Source organism: Sander vitreus, chromosome 20 (genome assembly GCF_031162955.1).
Source record: "Sander vitreus isolate 19-12246 chromosome 20, sanVit1, whole genome shotgun sequence".
Taxonomy (NCBI): domain Eukaryota; kingdom Metazoa; phylum Chordata; class Actinopteri; order Perciformes; family Percidae; genus Sander; species Sander vitreus.
The window spans coordinates 17,487,742-17,510,147 of NC_135874.1; the positions used below are offsets into that span (position 1 = coordinate 17,487,742).

Sequence of the window (22,406 nt, forward strand, 5' to 3'; positions counted from 1 at the left end):
AGATGGGTAAAGATGACTGATAATGTAATTTCCTTTTATTGTATAAAAGGAACTTGTTCCATGAAAATTAGTGTATTTGCTATGAACAAACTTCATATTTAACTAAGTTGGTGGACTTAGAGTAAGATAACACAGATTTAAAAGGAAAGAATAGTCAAAAAGTTGAGATATCGTTGTTATTGGTCCAAAAACACTGAATGTTGCACTTCAATTGTAAATGTAAGATGTAAAACCTGGCCTTTTAACATTATATTATGTAACAGCAGTTAAGCCTTAAAAGTGATTATTTTATAGAAATGTCACCTGCCAAGGGACCGGTCACTTCACATGTCATACTCCTCAGAGAATCAAAATTACATAATTTAACATAATTAAAGCAGCAACATTTTTCTTGGGGGCAGTGAAACAAGCTGTAAACACAATACGTGTTTAAAGCTAAGTGACATACGTATTAGCCTTATACAGGTAAGTAGTTGTTGTGAATGTGTTCAGAACAGTTTAATATTTTAACATTTAGCAGACAAAGAACAAAACCAGCATTGTTCAGAGTCAGGTTTCCGGTCACCTAGCAAAAGTCCAATATTCTCTCCTTTTAGCTCTGTTTGGGTCCCCACCAACTCCTCCTACTAGCTGCTAAATGCTCCACTGTGTTCACCAGCTAATCACTTTGTCTTGCTGTTGTTTGGTGTTGGGGAAGTGGAGTACAGCTGGTTTATTAAAAAAAAATCTCACAGAAAACAATGCTGATGAGAGCGGTGAGAGTGATTAAAACATTACAAATGTGGACAATAAACAAAAAATTAATGAGCTAAAAGATGCTAAAATGCTCAGTAGAGCTGAGGGGAACTGCGGTTCTGGATTATAATTATCTATGGGTTCATCAATACTAATGAGCTCTTTTACATTACACACGTCATTTGATGAATTGTTAAAAGTAAAATATTGATTAGTGCAGCTTTAATGTTGCATAGTTAATTACAGTTTAGTATCCTCGTACACTATGCTGCTTTCAGAGATCATCAAAACTACATTGCTATACATTTATAATACACATAATAAAGACAACTTGGGTGTGGGTGACTAGAATTACTAATTATGAAGGGGATATTGGTTAAAACAATTCAGGTTTTTCTTATTTTCAGCAGCAAGATGAGATTTGCCTTAAAAATAAGAGAAAGACTCATTGGCCTTACGAAAAAAAATACTGTAACCTTCCTTCCATTAACTGAGTTCACATTAAGGCACATTTCTCCCTTAAACACAACAGACACTCACATACACGCAAAACACAAAGCTCCATTAAACTGACGTTAAAAAGGCATCCACTTGACTGGGTGCTCCCTTTTCTACACAAGCCATGCCTGAGCAATACATTCAAAGGCTGCATTCCCACACTGGCTCTGTGATGCAAATAAGACCTTGAGCACAAAACAAAAAAACACTGACAGCTCCTTCAAAGTCTTTCGTGTGGCTTGAGTCAAGCTAATAGGACTGCACGCGTGTATCAGCCACCTCTACAAGCCCCAGCTTCTAAAAGGAAAGGTAATCAGCTGTGTTTCAACAATGTCAGAGTTATTTTCTTCTATTCTATCAGAAAGAAAACAAGCTCATTCATGAAAAGGCACATTTTCAGCGGAGCGAAAAGGAAGCCCTGTTATGTAACGAATGAAAGGAGGGGAAGTGAACAAGGTATTAATCTGTACAGTACAATATTCTGCTTCTGTGGTTAAACTAAGACATTTGTTTGGACAGCTCGTATGTGGGTTACCTTTAAAATTAAAAACTCAATAGGGTGTGTGTGTGTGTGTGTGTGTGTGTGCACAAATATTTGTGAGTCTGTTCTTGGAGAATGAATACACAAAGGAGAGGGAGACATCAATTAAACAATTTAGAACCATAAAAGATGAAGCCGTTTATACACAATTGATTTCCTTAAAAGTATTGCAATTAGGTGATTGTTTTTAAAACCCCTGTGTCTGTTTGGTTGATTGGATCCGTTGGTTTTCCAAAGACTATTTGACATAAAGCTGTCAATCAGTGCAAGTGTGTGTGTGTGTGTGTGTGTGTGTGTGTTTGTTTGTTTTGTGTGATGGGTGGGGAGCCAGCAGCAGTAACTGATCCTGCCGCTGAGAGTTGCGTGGGTGTCGGAGAAAGGGCAGAAGCACCAGCTTGCTCCAAAATGAGAAGCAACATTTCTTCCCCTCAGCCAAGATGCTTCACAACACCTGACTCTTATTCTGTCACACTATCAAACATGCTTGCTTGTTCCATTTCTGTCTGTTTGGCTCTTGAATACACCCCTCTAGCACTTTGCCCTCACTACACCCCAGCAAACAAATCAGACCGGGCTAGTGTTACATTGATGGAAGCCAGCGGTTTTTTATAGTGTGAGAGTTCACACACAATCCCTATACTCTCACATACATTCCATCAAGGCAAGTCATCGTGTCTGAGCATTAAATGCTTCTGGTGGATAAGCCGTTCATCAGAGGAGGAAAATGACATCTGCGCCCCTTTTACTTCATTCCTGTGAAATAATGGCAAAGACGATGGCGCCTTTTGTATCTTCAGGGTCTCACTGTGCAAGGAGGAGAAGTTATGGCTGGAGTAACACTACAGAATATATCATGTCATCTTCATTCTGGCCATTCTCATGCCTCCTGGCAAACCCTCTTCTTCTATAAGATTTTATTTTCAAAACATATACCAACTGTCACATTAACTTCTCACATTTTGTCCCTACAAAGAAAATACATCCAATTCCAAACAAAATAAAAAGAAACAAAAACTAGATCATCACGAAACATGCAATATACTGTATACTAAGCAAACAGTGGTTTATGACCAAATGTCTGCAAAACTAAGGACGTTCCCATTAGCCTCAGCTGTACTTTGTGTTTAGTGCTAACTAGCAGATGTTAGCATGCTAATATGTTAAACTATGATGGGGAACATAGTAAACATTATCTACTAAGAATTAGCATTGAGCATGTTAGCGTGTGGACATGAGTACAGCCTTACAGAGCAGCTGGTTTGGCTGTAGACTCTTGTTGTACATCTTGTTTTTGGAAAGCTTTTGTTAAATATGAATCAAAAACCCAGACACTACACTACATCTAAAGTTACTATGCAAAAGCCACGGAAAGGAAAAAAAACAAAACAAATATGGCTACCATATAAGCTTTACCCCCAACATACAGTATATATACAAATCACAAAATGATTGAAAAAAACTTTTTGCAGATAAGAGAATTATCCCACAGATATTCTGAATTATTCCACTCCCTTTCTGATGCCTCCAGCTGTGACAGAAGTAGATGTGATGCTCCTGAACTGCAGCTGCCACCACAAACCAGCCTTCTAATCAATCAGCCGGCACACAACCGCCCACAGAGACCACCACCACCCAAAGCACTCTTTTATTGAGAAATACACACTCCTTTATTTTCACCCAGCCTTGCTCTTTGGAGATCAGTGTGGTGGTCTTATATGCTCCATGTCAGGGTCACACCAAATCCCAATGGAGAGATTGCCTTTCAGCAACACATATTTCATCCCAAATGTATCCACCTGCAACTTGACAATCTCCTGTTGCCAGCATTGCTTCTAAGAATAGACCAGGATGGAACGGCAATGGCCATAGATTTCTAACAGATTCTCAGAGGGGTTTTCAGAAGTAATATAATACCTGCTTAATGTTAGTTAGTCCCTATCTACGCAATTACAGGCATACACACGTCTTGTTTTATTGCCAGAAAAGGTTAATTCTCAACAGAGGTCACATATAAGAGCCAAATTGCTGCCATAAATGGAGACTAAGATGCGCTAATAAAACTGGAACGATCCAACAGTGAGCAGCAGTTTTAAATAACACACTGCTGTCTATAGTGAAGGCCAACAGAACAAAGTAGAAAATATTTTCTACCAGTTAAGTAATAATTTGCAATCAGACACTTGATTGGTGGCCTCTTACAGAGTAGTACTTGAGATAGAAAGTAAGATACAACTTGTTGTGTATTTATACTGTTGTGGCACCCTGGTTATGTGTCTGTGGGTTTAATCAGGTGAAGGATTTGGTTTTATCACCAATTTTTTTTCAATGCTTCACTCTTGAGCCTCTCCTTCACCCAGCTCCATATTACCATAATGAAATTGAAAAGAAATTGAAATGGAAATGAGTGACTCAGTCCACATGACACCGGCAGATGAATAGAGGCAAAACTGAGGGTGCTAGAGCTGCAATACAGGAGCTCCTGCTTTTAATTCTCACATCCCTCTAAGCGAGGAATACAGACAGAGAGCTCGTAAAAAAAGAAGTGAGACCATAAACAAGCTGAATGTAGTGGAGAGTAAATGGATAACGTGTGTAAGAACTTATGCTTTTAAGGGAAAGTAACACATTTTGCACAAGCAGTATAGAAAAAGAACAAAGTCAATATCAAAGGCACTATTTCTTTGCAAGTTTTGGACATTTGGACTTGGAAATAAAATCTTTCCCAAAGCTTTAACTGCTTACTAGTCTGGATCAACGGAAGTACATTGCCAGGATAAGCCTGATAAGCCAGAAGTGTCCAACAAAGCGCTGGATGTCTGGCTTTGCCCTTCCCCTGCTGCTGTGTGTCAAAATCCCTCTCGCTATGGGAAACAAAAAGAACAACGTCCGAACTAGCAAGCTAACATTACACGCTGAAAATGGCAAGTTCTTCTGACGAAAATTTTAGGCAGGCCTGCTTTGTTCTTTCGGTGAATGATTGTAAAGATATACAAAGAATATGTTTATGGCATTTACTATCTAAGTAGGATGTTTGGGGACTGATTGGTGGGGATTGCTATGGATGAAGTACAGCTGGCAATTCACTGGTAATTACCTTTAACCATGTATCCAGCTAATTTAAATAGCTCACGTTAATGTATAGTGTGAACAGTTAGTTTTTCTTGAATGCTTTGACACAGCAGTCAACTCAAACTCCACATTTTTCAAAACAGTTAACACACAGGCTGAAACAGTGGCACTCATGGTCAAAATGACACATTTTGTTTGCAAAAGGCTCTAACTGTGCCAAAACATTTAAAATATGCAACAAAAGCTAATTTTGCCTTCAAACAACACAACTTGCAAACAAGTGTATGAGCTCTTCCAATCAACCATTACACAGTGGACAACAAAATACTAAATACAGCACTCAGTGCACCATTGCTTGTCATTGTAACTACTGTACTGTAGCTACTATTACTGTAGGTAGCTTTCATGCCAGTGACATCTGTTGTCAAATTTGCCTTCTTGCAAAGAATTGGATCCAGAATCAGAAATGCTTTGATGCAAATTGTATTGATTCCACTGATCCTTATTTTGAAACTGTGGCTGAAAACTGAAATACTGTAAATATTACACAAAATACATGTAAACCAAAGTATAGCCAGAGTATAAAAAAATTAAGAAAATAAAAATAAAATCTCTTACAGTAAAGTATAAGAAATAGCCACTATTGAAACTCAGTCTCTTCTGTCTTAGACCTCTTCCATCCATGTTGGCAAAGAACAACACAGACGCTGCACCTTTAAGGCCTGCAGACTGATTGCTAATTGAAGATTTGAGTGAAGGAGTGTCAAACAGGTGCTTCAGTGATTTCATACTGATGTAGGTAGTTTCTAATAGTTAGGAACAGATGGTTTCTGTTTGGTTACCATAGCTAAAACAACGGAGTTTGGACTGATTGAATGACATCCGTGTTAACTGTTCTGCAAAAGGGTGGGGAAAATGTGTCAATCCAATGAGAAAGGGTTAACACATTTGCAAGAGGTGTCTTCTGCTCTGCTGAGACAGTGATGATGAAAACCGAGTGGATCCCAGTTTCTTTAAGCAGGTCAAAGCAGTCAAAAAAAACTGTAACTTAATTTAATATTTTATATGGTGTTTTCTTTCGTGGGGTGCAAATATTCCACCGAAACAAGTTCCTTACAGAGACTATTTTGCAGAGGCACCGTTGCTGCATCCGGAACTTAGTTCCACCCAAGACGATTGGTTTAAAGAAATGCAAACAACCCAGAACGCTTTTTCCTCCTATCCTAGATTAATCGTTTCCAAATCAAAATCGCGATTTGAAAGAATGCATTTAGCTAATTGTGAAGACCGCGATTAATCGAATGTGCAATATTTAGTTGAATGTTTGGTGTAACATTTGGTATAACATTTCTCATTCCTCTTTTTATTATTATATTTGAATTATTACTATCTCATAAGATAAATGCTGGAATAATGTTACATATCACAGATTAAATGTTCCATGCTTATTAAAAGAAAAACACTTATTGCTGGCAATTCATATCTGTGTTGTCATCCTTGTATAAGAATATAGAGCAGATGGTGTCTCATGTTATAATGCTCCATGACAAGATTTATCTGTTACACAGTGAATATTGAACTTTAGTTAAACTTAAAATAATAATCTCAAACTGAATCGTAATCGCAATATCTGGCAGAAAAATCACAATTACATTTTTTCCCCAAATCGTTCAGCCCTACCTAGAATGTATCTGTGCTGTAGCCAGACTTTACTCACACTGTAGAGATAGGTCTGGCAATGCGAGACTAACTGCGTACTGAGCTTGCTACTGTTTCAGTATGTTGCTAAAGTAACAAGGCTACGATTGGATGCTTTCTAGAATATTAATTTATTGTGAGCCAATGCATGCATGAAAAAGCTTTAATCGCCCTCCTCCAGCCAATCAGATGTGTCAAATGTGTTTGTCACCCAGACCCAGGTACACTGATGCAGCAGGTACACTGATGCAGCAGGTACATTGATGCAGCAGGTACACTGCAGCATTGCTATTATTATGAAGTAATAAAAACAGTGACTTCCTCACATGGTGCGGCTTGCTCCTTCTCTGTGGGCTCCTCCGCTTTGTGGGACTGGCCTTTGATCTTGTTCACCAGCATCAGCAGGCGACCTTTGATAGATGTATATTGCTCGTATTCATCTTCCTCCATAGGGATTCCTGCACAACACAAACAGACATGCTATATACAGTACATGGAGAGCAAAGTATATTACAGCAATATCTCTGCTCTCCTGTCGGGTTGGCAGACATGTCATGTGTATGATGTGTAGCATTGGGTGTGCAGTATCTCCCATTTCTTAGCAATTTCAAGTCGTTTTTGTCATTGTTCTCTGTGTCGATGGTGCCATGTCAGGTCGGCGCTATGTGGCATGGCTGAGACTGCCATTAGATCGGTTGTACCACGGAGGGTTGGGCAATTCAATTATTTATCAAAACATCAGGAAGTCAGAGCAATATGAGGCACTGAACTATAACTCCTGTGCCGGGAAACAGAGAGAGTTGCAGAGAGGGAAAAAGAGAGTATTTCTGAGAGCAAGTACTGGAAAAATTCAGCTGATGTTGACACAATGGCAACCCAAGCAATAGATAGGAAAGGCACAGCTCTATATGCTTTTATATATAATTCTTTATCTATTTTTGATTTTCCACCCACACTGCCAGTTCATGCTGCCTTTGTAAAATATCTATATACAATTCTACAATCAATCTAAGCGATATGAGATAATTGTATCAAGTTAAATACAATAATGCATGTTTCATGATGAAGATAACCAATAAAGCAGCTCATAAAAGGTTTTTGCAAGATCTGCATCTTACCACAGTGGAGCTGCAGCTGGTTGTGAAAATCATACAGTTCCTCCTGGATGTCTGTTGGACACGGACAGTCCTCGCCCACACTGAAGGTCAGCAGCATGTTGATCTAAAGTATGGAAACATTGAAAGAAGACACTTGCATAAACAATGTCTGGTACTGTAGTTTCAAAAGCAATCTGAACATGATGTGCGCTCATAGTAGGATTTACAGGAAAGAAAAAAAAAAAGTGGCTAATTCTCCCTCGGCACTCACAGACCGAACGACACCATTACAAGTCATTAAAGTAGCTTTAAAGTGCTGAACTCCATCTCCAGCTGTGACCCGAAAGGGATACTGTCGGTGTGTGTGTGTGCGTGTGTGTGTGTGTGTGTGTGTGCGTGTGTGTGTGCTCACGCTCACTGGAGCAATGACACCACAGGAAAGAAGGATGAATTCACCTTGAGGCTTTGCTCAACACACACAAAAAGAATGCTTGAAACATTTGGAGCGAGGATAGTGCTCTCATTCACTTTGGAACCAAAACGAGGGAATTTTGACATTATGAAAACTAAAAAGGGAATCCGAGGGTGGGGAGAGAAATTAGCAATGTATGTGGAAAATTACAGAAGTTATATAACAGCTTCCTCTGAATTAGCTAGTTTCATGCATCATTTGAAGCAGTCAGCCTGCAGGCCTTCCTTGTGGTCAGCTATTATAGATTCATGTGTACTTTACTGTAAGATTCATCAGCTCTAATTGATGCACACTTCCTGGCATTTACCCTCTGTGGCTGATTTGCACCTCTAGGTCACATAAGCATCAATAAGCTCACGTGGCGAACAAGGAAGAGTCATCAGAATCACATGAACAGAGGTGAGAATTGTTGTGAAATTGCCGCCGTAAATATGTCACAACTCTAATGTGAGTAGGTGAAGAGAGGTGTTACCGTACATTCCCCCCTAGTGTGGAGTGATAGTCTATAGCAGTCTTAGCAAAGACCTCATCTTAGGCACCAGAAGCAGAAGTACATTGTTTCAGTTAAAAATGCACATCTCGTTACACATAAGAGAGTAAATGATGTGGTTTTCATGACAGCGCAGGGTAGGCAGTGTGGATGCTGTTTCACTCTTGTCATTTGTTAGCATCGATCATTGGTTACCAACATTTTTACACCAGGGATTATAATTAGAGCTTCTCTCAGGAGTTAGTGGCTTTGTACAGACTGTGTTTCATTGACATCTTCCTCACTCTCTAGTTAGCTTTGTTGCACCAGCCAGTGTGGGACAACTTGTGTGGGAGTTCAATCTGCACACCCCCAACCTGAGCAGACCTGAAACTAATACACCCGGAGCTAGTTTGTACATATTTGTACATCAGTGTTTCCAATGACTTTTACTTCCTACCCAGCAGCCCTGCAGTGACTATGGCCTCATCGCACCTGTTCTTGAGGGGGCGATCTGAACTCTTTGGTCTTCTTTGCGGTAACAGCAGCAGACATGTTGAGGGCCAGCATCAGCTCGTTGTAGCGGAACTTCTGGTTGTACTGCAGCTTGGACACGAAGCTGTCAGAGAAAGACACGATGGCCTCGATGCGGTGCTTCAGCTCGCAGTCGCAGAAATAGTGAAGCAGCTCACACATCTGGGGAACAGACAAGGGGAAGAGACAGACAACAACTACAGTTGCATCACTGTTACACATCTAGATGCAGCTGTTATGAGCAACTCTGTTAGGAATACATACAAACAGCCTTATGGCATCATATTACCCCACTTATTAAAAATCATTTGTTCAATATGACAGAGTCATTTCATATTTGACTGACTTCTGAATGGGTCTATTACCGTGGTGCAGTTATGGAGTATGTGAGTGTACTTTAGATAAAGATGTTCTTTGATATTACAGGTTTTGGTGATTTACCTTCTGTAGTGTACATGAAAGTTTAACAAATATAAGATGATGCCAGATCTGTTCATATGTGCTCACTATCACCTGTCGTTTGACGGGCTCAGGCAGCCGCTTCTCCAGCAGTCCTTTCATTGGCTGTTTAGCCTCTTTGGTGACCTCCTCTTCTCCAGCTTCCACTGCCTTCTCCTCTGCCCCTGTAAGTCCTTCTTTGTCTGTGGCCCCTGTAGCCCCCTCCTCACGTGTCTGTCTGAAAACATTTGGGTCAATGAGCAGTAAGATCTTATGGACGTCCTCGCTACCTAGTACACCCATAGTCAACAAGGTGCTGATGAGTTTCAAGATTGGCACAAACTGGTACTCCACCCCTCCTCCTACAGGATCTCGGATGTGGTGGCCGCCACCCTGAACGGCCTCTGTCAACATTGAAATTGATTTCTCCTTCAATGCGTCCAGTGGGATTTGGGGACTGTAGAGATGTTGCTCCCGTTTGGTGCTGATGAAACAGGGCGGAGCAAAGTTGAGGCGGGGTTTGAGTGAGGTACTAAGCCCCACCCCTGGTGGGAGGTGCTTTTTGGAAGCATCGGAGAAGAGGCGAATGGAACGTGTCTCAGCCGTGACGGGGATGATGAACTCATCTTTCATCATGAGTCGCGCTTCTTTTGCTGTCTCCAGGTGGGTGCTGATCAGGACATTGTAGAAGCCCTCACGTAACATGCCTGACAGGTACTGATTGTCGATTGTGTATAAGAGCTGTGATTGGTCCAGGTGGCTGCAGAGGGCGTGGGCCACACGAGTGTTGCCCAGAGCGCAGAGGGCACAGTAGAGCTTCAGGGTGTGGTAGTGGAACCTCCTCATGTCTTCCTGCTCAGACAGCTCCATGATGTCGACACACCTTTGAAAAGAAGTAAGAGAGGATTAGCAGGAGAGGTATACATTTTGATGTTCTGATTAAGTCTATTTAGAGGCCAGCTGGGTGTCGTTAAAAGGTTTTCAATACTGGTACCTTTACCAATACCATGACTTCGATACCAGTTCCTGAACAATACTTTTTTCGATACTAATTTTATAAAATCATTACGGCACAAATCTTTTTATTTATTTTTTCAGCTCCTACTACGTGAGCCCCGTCTCTGTGCGTAACGTAGAATTTGTCCTGCTTTATTTATCCAGGTAAGTCGACTGAGAACAAATTCTCATTTGCAACGACGACCTGTCACATTCACACAGTTCCACATTCATACCTGGAAGCTGCCCGGTACAACCCCAGTCTGATCTGCTGGCCACTGAGCAGCTCCATTGGAGCGGTTGGAGTTAAGGGCCTTGCTCAGTGGTGGTGATGATGATGGAGGGACAAGTGCTGCTCTTTCACTTTCCCCACCCAGATTTTATCCTGCCGGTCTGGGGATTGAGCCGGCGCCCTCCAGGTCCCAAGCTCGCTTCTTTAACTTTAGGCCACCATGCCTCTATGACGTGTAATGTTAGAAAACCAATCACCAGCATTATAAGATCTTGGTAGAAGCATGCTGCATGCTTATTGGCTCATTGATGCTGATGAGATTTACTCCTTAGGCATTGAAATTTGGTTTTGAATGAATGAATTTCGATACTAAGGAGGCAATATGGACGGTGCCTAAAAAGTATTGAATTCGGTACCCAGCCCTACAGAGAGGTGTTATTTACCACACAGGTTAATAAAATAAGGGTCATTAAAGGCTCCCTTTAATCAAAGTGCTACGAAGCTGGTTTTCTATAATACTTAAAAATACGGGCTTTGCAAATGTTTTATGAGGAAAGAAATGCATTGAGCACATTTCTTATACGTCAAGGATACGCACAATATCCTTTGAAATCCAACTGATGTACTGCACCTGTTCTCCTCAGGTATATGTACAGCCAACATCTGTAGGGGCTCCACACACTGGACCACCCAGCCATGTCTCTCGTTGACCCTGGCTGTTTCCACCTTGAGGAAGGTGTTGGGCATGCGGCTCCACAGCACGGCGCTGATGGTCTGGACATATAGACGCGGTGGACACTGGGGCACCGGGTTCTTATGTTCACTTTTGAAAATGGCGGATGACAGAGGCATGGCATTCTGGAGAGAGCAAACAAACATGGAGGGAGTGATTAACGGAATATTTCAATTTTTCAAACAAGGCCTTTGTACACTCATTTGCCACCCTGACCTCCACAGTCTTACTTTTTGCTGCAGTTTAAAAAACACGCACAACCCCCTGCTCAAACAGACAGTCATTTTGAACAGTGTGAACTAATGACGCAGTTATTTCTTTGGTGCAGACATAAGCAAGTTAAAATATTAGCCTAGTGGACCTACAGCATCTGAAGGGTGTGTAGTTGCATAATCCTGTGTGGGCGCTGCATCTCTGTGAGGTAACATAAGGTACTGCGGGAAAGGTTAAAATGAAAAGGAGCATACTGTGAGCAGTAAAAATTGCATTTCCTGGAACAATTAGGGGACTCCACCTTAATTTTCGACAGCTCGAACTGGAAGAGGTTAGGGCTAGTGGGTCGCACAAACACAGCAGGGAAAAGCTTGGTGTTTGGTTCCACCTGGAGCAGAGAAAAGAGCAGCAAGTTAATAACAGGTCCAAACGGGAAGTACACATCAAAAGCTTGAGAAACAGCAGAGAATGACTGTCAGAAAGCAGCTCAATTATGCATCATAAGAACTCCACTGCTTAGTATGTGTATGCATGATCGTTTGAGAGTGTCGGCTGGCAGGATGACTCAGCGCCGGGTAAAGCATCACCTTCAGTGATGGTGGGAGAACATAAGAAGATTATACCCTTCCAAAGGTTCTTTAAGATTTAGTTCTCAGAGTACATCTGTACAGGCAAATTACAATCTGAAATGTAACAATACAGACGTCACAGCTCTGTTGGGAAAATATGCAAAGACAGATGACGAGTTAACCTCAAGGTCAACAGGATAAACTGCCGACTGACAGAAAGAAGAGTGGACGGACAGTTGTAGTGATTGCGACTTACTGGGGGATTGACACATAAACGACGCTTAAAATGAACTTTATATATTCTAAGTCCTTACAAAAGTAAAAATAAATTCAAGATCTTAAAAAGTTTTCTGCTGCATGTCCAATTTTCCCTTTTGTCACATCAGTATACACTGCATCTACTTTTTTTAACAACTTTTGCGCAACATATAATAATAATAATAATATTGATAATAACTTTTATTTATATAGCGCCTTTCATGAAACCCAAGGACACTTTACAGAATTACAGTGGCTATACTAAGGGAGATTGTAGGCTGTGGTGAACAAATGGTTTCAGGTTTTTTTTAAATGTCCAGGGTTGTAGCATTTTGAATATCTGCAGGGGAGGGTGTTCCAGAGGGATGGGGCTGCAACACTAAAGACTCAGTCTCCAAAGGTACAGAGTATGGTGTGGGGAATGGAGAGCAGGCCAGTGTCTGAGGATCGCAGGTTTCGGGGTGGGGTGTATGGATGGAGGAGTACAGTGGGGCCAGGGCATGGAGGGATTTGTAGGTGAGAAGGATGATTTTATATTTGATGCAGGTCAGGACTTAATTGGGAGCCAGCTCAAGTGATGTGCTGCCACCTCTTGGTGTGGGTGAGGACCCTGGCGGCAGAGTTTTGGACATAATGGAGCCTGTCTAGGGTATGTATGTATTCAGTACCTGGTAGGATGTGGTTATCTCCTTGCCACCGACAGTGAATGTCACCAGGCCGGTGGCCAGGTCTATCAGACAGCCAATCTCCAGGTCCACGTTGCTGCGACTGGAGGTGTGAGCAGCGCTGGTCACATCACCACCCCACACGATGTAGCAGTTACTCCTTTTCACACTATTAAGTGCAAATATCAGTCACTCATCTTATCTTGACATACAGTACATTTGAATGAAAAAGGTAGCAGTTTAAAGTAAAGAACATTAAACTTTCAAGTAAAGAGCTCTAATGAAAGGAACTTGAAACTGCTGCAAAAGAAAGTGGGTTTCCCTAAAAAAAGGGTCTTACCTCTCATGGACTCGTCCTCGCTCGTCACCCAGGGTTACAGTAACCGATCGGTTTTTACTGAGACTGAAGTTGTTGCTATAGTAATGGTAATCGGGGGTAACCCATCCAACCCACACACCGGCAGGGTCCTGACCTGCGAAAACCCTTACCGAGTGGTAGTACTGTAAAGACACATGCAAGAGTTAGCTAACGCTGGAGGTGTTGCCACCAAATGGTACTAAAATAAAATGATTCAATACCGTAGTGATGCTGCTGTAGTCCACTCGTCTGCTTTCATCACTGTGCCTCACAGATCTCAATGGATATCTATCGGAAACCGTATTCAACAGGTGATTATCAAGTACAAACCAGGTGATGGATATTTTAATCTTCAGCTCTGATTAGCTTGTGATGTTCAAAGCCATTATAAGATGTTGGGTTAATATAAGATGGATAAAACCCAACATCTTTTACTTCAAATATTTGCATACTAACTGACACTGAACTTGAACGGTCCACTTGATGTCATGATTGTCAATAATCTAAAAGTGGATCAGCAAATAAACACGGTAGGTATAGTGCTTTGGAATGAGTTGCTTCATATATGGCTTAAATTCATGATTTTTTTGAGTACCTGTGTTTGACTTTAAGGGTATCTTCCTCGTGGAGTCCGTTCATGTCTACAACAGGACTGGATTTGAAGAAGGAGTGAAACTCTACCGGCATGCTGAGACGACAAAACACCATATCTGCGTTGCTGTTCTGGGTGCCAAATGTCTTGTGGGTGACTTTAAGACACGGGGGGCTGTCAATGGTGCCGTCAATCCTGGTTACCTGCAAACGGGAAGAATGTCTTTGCATTCATCCAGTTACCAATTGATGTTATTTTTACCATCGAATATGTCACTGCTTTTGCTCTTACTGCGATGTGGTTGTGGTCCTTCGGCACATTGACAAAAGTAGGCAGCCGCTTGCTGAACCACATGGTGACCTCTCGGTTCATGTTGACAGCAAAGGGTTCAAATCCCTCCTGAAGGCCACACATGGTGTAGTACTTGAAGGTGCTGGCATCTTTCCCAAGATTCATACGCCCCACCTGAGCCAGACCGAGACTACACACTGGAATGAACCCTGAAGGACAGCCAGAGGAAGTGAGGGAGGGAGAGGGAACAGGAGAGAATAAATAGCCTCTAAGAACACACACACACACACACACACAGCAGGAGGGGAGGGAAAATCAATCCAGCTTTTGCAAAAAGGCAATTTACAGGTGTCACATTAAATAAGGGTTATGTCGTTACAGGGAGCCCCTTCTTTTTCACTTATGTCCCCAGCATGGTCATGCTAGGTAAGTGCTCTGCATATGAAGCCTTTTTTAAAACATGAGTGAACAACAACTTGTTCTACCATCACCTTATCTGTCTGACACTCCCTGGCTTTAACACCACCTATAACTGGCTCAGTTATCACACACATCCTTATCGACATGTAAACTTTCTCACCATCCTCAGTTTCAAAGTCAGTGAAGCAGAGTTCAGAGCCCTTGGTGGTGATGAGGATCTCTCCATTAAGGGTGAAGATCATGGACTTGTCCTCCATGTTGATCATACAGCCCACGACGTCCCCAGCATGCCAGCACCGCCCGAACAAACGGCTGCCCATGTTTAGACAGTGACCCTGTATACAGCACATGTACAAACGTAAAATAAAACACACAGGAGCAGATAATAGGGTATACAGTATATTACAAGAAATGTCCATCTCAAGTCTTTTTATTCTCAGTTGCAGAACGTATTTTATTTTTCCTGAAATGAGTTATTTTTTTGTAATGCAGGAAGATCATTTTTACTTTCATCTGTTTTAAGAACTTCAAGCATAAAGTATTCAAATAAAAGAAAAAGTCAAAGTCGGTACAATAGTATAAAGACAAATACACTTGATTCAACAATATTACAAACCCATTGAGTTCGAAAAAAAATAGGCTTCAGGATTGAATCCTTATGACTTGATAAAATCTTATCAACAAGACTCACACCACCCAATTAGAGGTCTGCAAGCCCGTCAGAACGAGCTTGGGGTCAGATTCAGGCTCATTTAAAGCTTTAGTGCGTAACTTTTTGATATAAATGAACGACCGTTACATTCAAGCCATTGCCAAATGAGATGCTACAAAGCTAATTAAGACTATCAGCTCTACACAACTCTCTGTTTCTCAGTATGGCTATGTTCAGAAGATTGTGTCATCCGGCGACTTTCGTGCGTAGAAAATCAAGTGAAGAGAATTACCACTTCTAAAGAGTCCATCATGTCCATCCTCATGGGGGAGACAGAAACTATGCACTATAGCTCCAACGTGTCTCCTTGTTATTGTGCCTATGTACAACTCTGAAATGCGAGAGCAATCCTATGTCGGAGAGATGCCGTTGGTATTGGCTCGAGTTTAAAAATCGCACACTTTGTCGGGCTGGTGCCGGGCTAGGGCTTAAACATCACGTGCCAGGGCCCGGGCTGGAGTTTTTGGCACTTGTAGGGCCCTACATACAATGCTAATGATTATTAGGTGATTCATTTAGGTTTGGTTGACAGCTGTACCCTGTATCCATCAAAGACGAAAGCGAGCTCATCCGTGCCAAGCTCCACATCTGGCTTACATCCAGGTCTGGCCCAGCCCACTCTCATGTCTCCTCCCGTCACAGCCTCGAATTCAAAGTACCACTTCCCGGTCTTCACGGCGTACGTCCTCTCCACTCTGAAGAAGCGGACCCTGTCGATGCTGAGCCGCTCAACCACTTGTCCTACAGGGTGGAAGGGATAGCCACAGGTTGTAGATTGCTGCTTCAAAACCAGCAGAATCCCCTCAACAAATAAGGAAATCAATAATGGAAACATTGATTGTAACATTGGGTGAGGTTAAAGGCAATCATTTCACACTCACACACACTGTTCTATTTCACTGTCGACTGAAAGAGAGTGGGAGACCGAATGCTTTTACTGGACTGAATGTCTGTGCATTTAGATGGGCATAAGTCCATGAGTCAGACTCACCGCCTTCCTGGTCCGAGGGCTCAATGTTGTATCCATAGCCAATCAGAGTGCGGATGGCCTCCCGCAGGCTGTCCCTGTTTGACTTCTTGGTGCGTTCATCCAGCAGAACATAGGGAACCAGGCGAGGGTTACGCTTACTCTTCAGATCCTGCATAGAGGAGAGCCAGTCAGAAAAGATTTTATGTAGGAAAAACATCCCCAACTATCCCTGGTTATGTTATCAATTGTACTGTAGGTGAGCTCAAACACACTGCTGTTACGTTTGTTACAACTGTGCTGTCAAACCCTGTAATTGAGAAGTTAATTGTCCATTACTTATTGCCATTGCGCTACTGCTGCTCATCACTTCCTCTCTTTTTCTGTGTCATTTCCAAAAGCAGTTCTCCCACTGGGGTTCGACGAGCAACCAAGGAAGTATCGTATCAATGATACTTTAGCAGATTTGTGGAGCTTAATTTGAAATCCTTGCTGGTTATGCAGATCACAGGCTGTTTGTTTGGTCTGGCATAACAGCTTTACCTGATATCACTTAGGGCTTAATTGAAAACCTTGTGGCATTTTTCCAAAACGCTGGTCAGTTACCCAGTCTCATGTTATCAACTACTACGACAGTGGCGTAACGAGCCAACACCGGGCCCCTAAGCAGGATTATCAAGGCGGGCCCCCCTACTACAGCACGTGATGACGGCGCAATGTCCACGAGTAGGCTACCATCAATAGGACAGGATAGGATCATAGAGACACAGCATATAAGAGATGAGATGACTGACAAAATCAGGAGTAGCCTACGCGCACCACAACAACAACAAAAGAACACTGGTGAATGCGCACCATAACGCATGAAAAAACACACAAGGGCAGTCCCTCCAGGATTTCGTGGCCTTTTTTTTAAAGATTGTTGCGGCCCAAAATGCCTGATTTTGCGATAAAAGTTGCATTGTCTTTTGTATGTTTGTTGCAATGAAGTTGCAGAAGACAGTGAAAGTTGCAAAAAAACTTTTTTGTATAGTTCTTTAATAAAAGAAAAAAAAAGAAAAAAAAAACTTTTATATAATTATAATAATAATAATTACTATTAATGAATTACTCTGGGCTGAGATTTCCTAGGAACCTTACCAAAAAGGCTCAGGATGCTGCAAATGTTGGTGTAATATGAAAATGGCTGGTGGATTTAAGACAAAAAGTAATAATTCATTGAATTAATCAAATTTGAACATATGTGTCACTGTCAGTGGCTTGTTGATCTTTACATTGTTAGTTAATTTCCTAACCGGGGCTGGGACACACATTCATACGGTTTAATAAAGTACTTATTGGACTTCAACTTAGCATTGCACTTACAATAACAAGTGTAGTTGTCCTCAATTTAGGTCATCCTGTACATCTCATCTCCGGTTTTTCCTGCATCCACCGTGTGTGATTTTGTGTGTGTGTGTCAGTCGCGGGGGGAACTCGGCAGCCCCGCCCGCTGCAGAGATCAGACAGGATGTAAACAGCAGCAGCTTTCAGTGACTTTAGAGTGAAAAAACGTTACAGCGTACATTGATGTTAAAATGTTTACAGGTTGGCAGGACGGCCTGAAATGCTTTGCACGGTCTTTCGCTGTACGTTTTGTTGGTAAATGTGAGATGTTCGAGTCAAACACGTGACGAGAACGGTCTCTAAAACAAGGAAATTAATTTGACCCGTTCTCACCATACAGTATATATCATATTATATATCACAGTATATAAGGTTCTCACTCCCGCTTGGTCAGTGGCCAAATGCGATAGGGGGCCCTGGCTGTCAATCAATATCTTCCAGTCACGCGGGCCCGATTGGTCCGGGCCCGTAAGCACCGCTTACCCTGCTTACCGATAGTTACACGTCTGTACTACGACACTTAATCTACAAACTGCACAGAAAATATGACCAAACATCTGCTTTCAAGATAGATGCCAAAGTGTATACTTGTGCAAACTGACATGTAGGTGGCAGAGCAGGGACAAAGAAAATGGAAAAATGGCCAGTTATAACATTATGTGCCTTCTAAATTAGACATTTGCTGATTACTCTGAAAGGTGATTTCAGAACTCTTCACTCCTTTTACTTGCGTTCAGGTGACAGCTTTCATACAATAATTTCATTAATTTCAATTTCATTTCATACAGTTTTCCACACTATTAGCAAAATAAATGAGGCTTCATTCACTTAATGTGGGAAGAATGATTACACTTGCATGACGTATCAAATTATTTCTCAATATATGCTGTAGATTAATGCTTTTAAATGAAAAGCAAACAGACTAAAACCATCCACCCTATGACCACAGAAACGAGATTCATTTCATATTGCATTGAAGTATATAGTTTCCACGGAGATGACACTTTCTACATCACATCATGGGAGAAAAGTGCAGTGGAAAATGACTGATTCCAGAGGACTGTGTTACATCCAATTTCATGGCAATGGTACCAAAATGCACAAAAGCCTGATTAACAAAAGCTAGCAGTCGGTGTATTCATTTTCAGCACTTGTTTGTTCAACAGATTAGAAGAGACGTCCTGTATTAAGTGTGTTCTGGACAATGTCTTCTGTGTCTTGTTGCCCTTTACTACAGAACATATTGCTGTGTGTTGAATAATGACATATAGCTAGGAAATGTCAGACTAAACAAACCGTCTGACATATGCGCTGGTAAAGTAGAGACTGTAATGGGAGATGAATTAATGAACCATGAAGGAGAAACTGAGTACATAAAAAAATACAGCAGCAAAGCTGGACACCGAGGAGAAAGCTGCCTCAACAAGCATCTCATGGGGCTTTTTAAGGTGAGATTTTGTTTGTTTTGGTCCCAGCATAGTCTTCATGAATACATGCAGCATACCTGCTGAATACCATATGTCCATCCCTGTTTGATGCGGTCCTTGGCCCACACATTGTGTGCATTCTCTGCCAGTTTGTCCACCAGCAGCTCCTGACCTGGAGTCAGTTTTATGTCAGACAGGTCCAGAGGAGTCGGCTTATAACCATTGGACATCATGTAACTACAGGAAAAAAAGAGAATGAAAAAGGTTATGGAAGTAATACAAGGTAAATCCACCAGGACTAGCACTACCCACATGTATAGCCTGATATGAATCGTTATGGCAGCACAGTATATTAACACTATATATAATTTTTTCCTGGGTTTACACACCTTTTCATTCACCATTTTTAATCTTAGCTCTTACTGTAGAAAGCCCAAAAGGCATTATATCTTTCAATTGATGGATTGATGGAATATAAACCACCTTTCTCTGCAAGTCTCTTATTATTTTTTCATTGACTAATTATTGGCACAATCACGATCAGTAACTAGAGACAGCTTTCTAACAAACAGTATGAACTGAGCTACATGTAAATAAGAAATGTGTGTGTTTTGATGGACGTTGTACAGTACATATAGGCATGCACGCTTACTTCTTAGGGAGTTTTATCTTTTTGAGGGAGCCCTCAGCATTTGGATTGACCTGAACTACACGACAGCCCAATGCCAGCAGAGTCCTGTGAGAAAAAACAGCAGAAAGTGAGTTTGAGAACGAATGCAGATTGTGTTTAATCCACACCTGGACATTTCTTGGAGTTCAATTGTGCATGTCTTAATCTGTCAGAAGAAAAAGGCCAAAGAATACTCATAGAAATGCACTGGGTGTTAAGTGCTTTTGACACATTTTCTTCACACCTTGTGAGAGGACAAAGTGAGTTTGGTTTACTCAGAAACCCATCACTCGCACACAGATGTTTCTGCCTGTGCCCCAGATCAAAATGAATCACAGCAAACCTTAACATTCTCCTGTATCATCTAAAGAGCATTTATGTAAAGCACCCGATGAGTGGAAAAGGACCAGCAAGACTTGTTTGGTTGAGCGACACTGGACATGGAAATAACCCTTAAGTGAGGGTCATATCTGACCACAGGCATGTGCATTTAATGTTGTCTTACATATGATACATATATATGAGTTTGTACTCCTTGGTTTAGACTGTAGGTGATGTCATGTATGTGATGCTCCTAATTAATGCTTATGAACAACTGTTTTAAACAAACTAAAACAAATCTAATCTTGTATTTTCTTTGTTTGTAAAGAATCTGTCTATTTCTCTTTTTGACTCCATCAGACACACTCTTTCTTCTTCTCTTCAAAAACAAAAGTACCACAAAGAAAATAAATCCATAATGCTTCAACATACTTCAGAGTTTCTGTTGACATCTGCAGATTGTAGTTCTTTTCAGTATCTGGCAGCTTGGAGAAATCCACCAGGCACGGGTGCTGCCGCTTATTATCATCCCTTATCTATCAGAAAAAAGAACAGTCACAGAAATCCTATTTCAACTTCCTTTTTGTTGTCTGGAACTTTTGTCCACAGTTACTCCATTTGTCTCATCATGTGGGAAAGTTTACTAAATATATGCATATGAAATGTACAGCCTTGTAAGTCATTGTAAACCAACAAGGAGAGGAGAATGTGGTTTAAATAAGGGTGCTACTGCTTACAGTGATAAGACAGTCTACTGTAATGAACATGTTATGAAAGAGGAATAAGGGAGCATGTTTTCTTGGGGGCGATAGAAAGGTGTACGACTGGAATACCAAGTGATGGTGTAATGCCTCTCTCGAGGCTGCACTGTATGCCAAATAATCCCTTTGGCAATGCTGCTCAGAGGAGGCGGCATGGCAATGGCGGATGTTTACCAAGAAAACATGCAGGGCTGCGTACAGATATGCAGCTGTGTGTGGGTTCAATGAACACCAGCCAGCTCTTTTGTAAATAGTACAAGAACTCTGTGAGAAATCTCTTCTCTGGCAGTTCTTCATTTTACAGAATTACATTTGTGGAACAAAAAAAAAAAAAAACTGGGGTGAAGAAACGAACAACACTTTTCTTATTCGCTTTGCTGTAGGATGTCTACTGTTAATGCTGCTGTAATGAATCACAATGAATGACAACTACAGAGCACATAATGACCTGCAGCGTAGCCACATCCAAAAATCTCTGTACATCTAATACTATGTGCACCATGGCCATATCTCACTATTTGACACACTTGTGCCTCTGACCTCCTGAGCTTAAAAACCCCCCGTCTACGACAACAAAATGTTAAATTAAAGATTCTGTTGAGGTGCCGAAAAAGGATGAAGTTGGCGGTTTTTGTAATATCTGGAGGATTCCGTTATACATTTGTATTATAGACATAAGAGCTGTGTTCCATATTGTTGTTTGTGTTGTCATCTGTTCCTTTAAAAGGGCAAAACAGGTCACTTTGGTGTTATCCTTTAGCTAATGTACAATAAACCAAGAAAGTCTTGTTTTTGACGGTATAAATTGCAGGTATAATGACAAATAATTATAGAATTTGGTTTAATAATGCAAAATAATAATTTTGACTGTTTTTCAACTTATATTTAAAATATACAGTAGGTGTTCTACTTCTGTGTTTCCTAATACTTAGGATATAAGTATTTGGATATTATGGGAAATACACATTCATTTTCTTGTCAAGAGAACCCGAAGACGGTTAGCTTAGCATAAAAACTAGAAGCAGTGGGAAACAGCTAACCTCCTCTCCAAAATGACGTCCCTAAAGCTCACTAATTAAAGCCTCTGAACACCCACACAGGTGTTTTCAGTTATTCTGGCTGATTATGCTGCGTTCCAGGCAACCCGTAACCCGTGTTTTCACAACCTTCTACCCGTGAAAGTGCCCTGGAACGGCAGGCAAACCCGTAACTTACTACCCGTGAACTTGTACCAGATCGTTATACTCCTGTTACAGTTTTTGACGTCTCACACACACCTAAACA

At 41.3% G+C, this 22,406-nt stretch overlaps 1 protein-coding gene across 1 annotated transcript in view; it reads right to left on the reverse strand.

Annotated features, from left to right (window-relative positions):
- Positions 1-22,406, reverse strand: part of LOC144535601 (ryanodine receptor 3) — a 115,306-nt gene that overhangs the window by 39,601 nt on the left and 53,299 nt on the right. Inside the window, 17 exon segments of the mRNA XM_078278139.1 lie at positions 6,868-6,999; positions 7,660-7,762; positions 9,075-9,275; positions 9,627-10,434; positions 11,411-11,637; positions 12,027-12,113; positions 13,221-13,386; positions 13,558-13,718; positions 13,797-13,863; positions 14,171-14,370; positions 14,459-14,667; positions 15,039-15,213; positions 16,129-16,331; positions 16,582-16,729; positions 19,448-19,607; positions 20,023-20,106; positions 20,794-20,897. Of these exon segments, the coding sequence (XP_078134265.1) occupies positions 6,868-6,999; positions 7,660-7,762; positions 9,075-9,275; positions 9,627-10,434; positions 11,411-11,637; positions 12,027-12,113; positions 13,221-13,386; positions 13,558-13,718; positions 13,797-13,863; positions 14,171-14,370; positions 14,459-14,667; positions 15,039-15,213; positions 16,129-16,331; positions 16,582-16,729; positions 19,448-19,607; positions 20,023-20,106; positions 20,794-20,897 (3,235 nt within the window).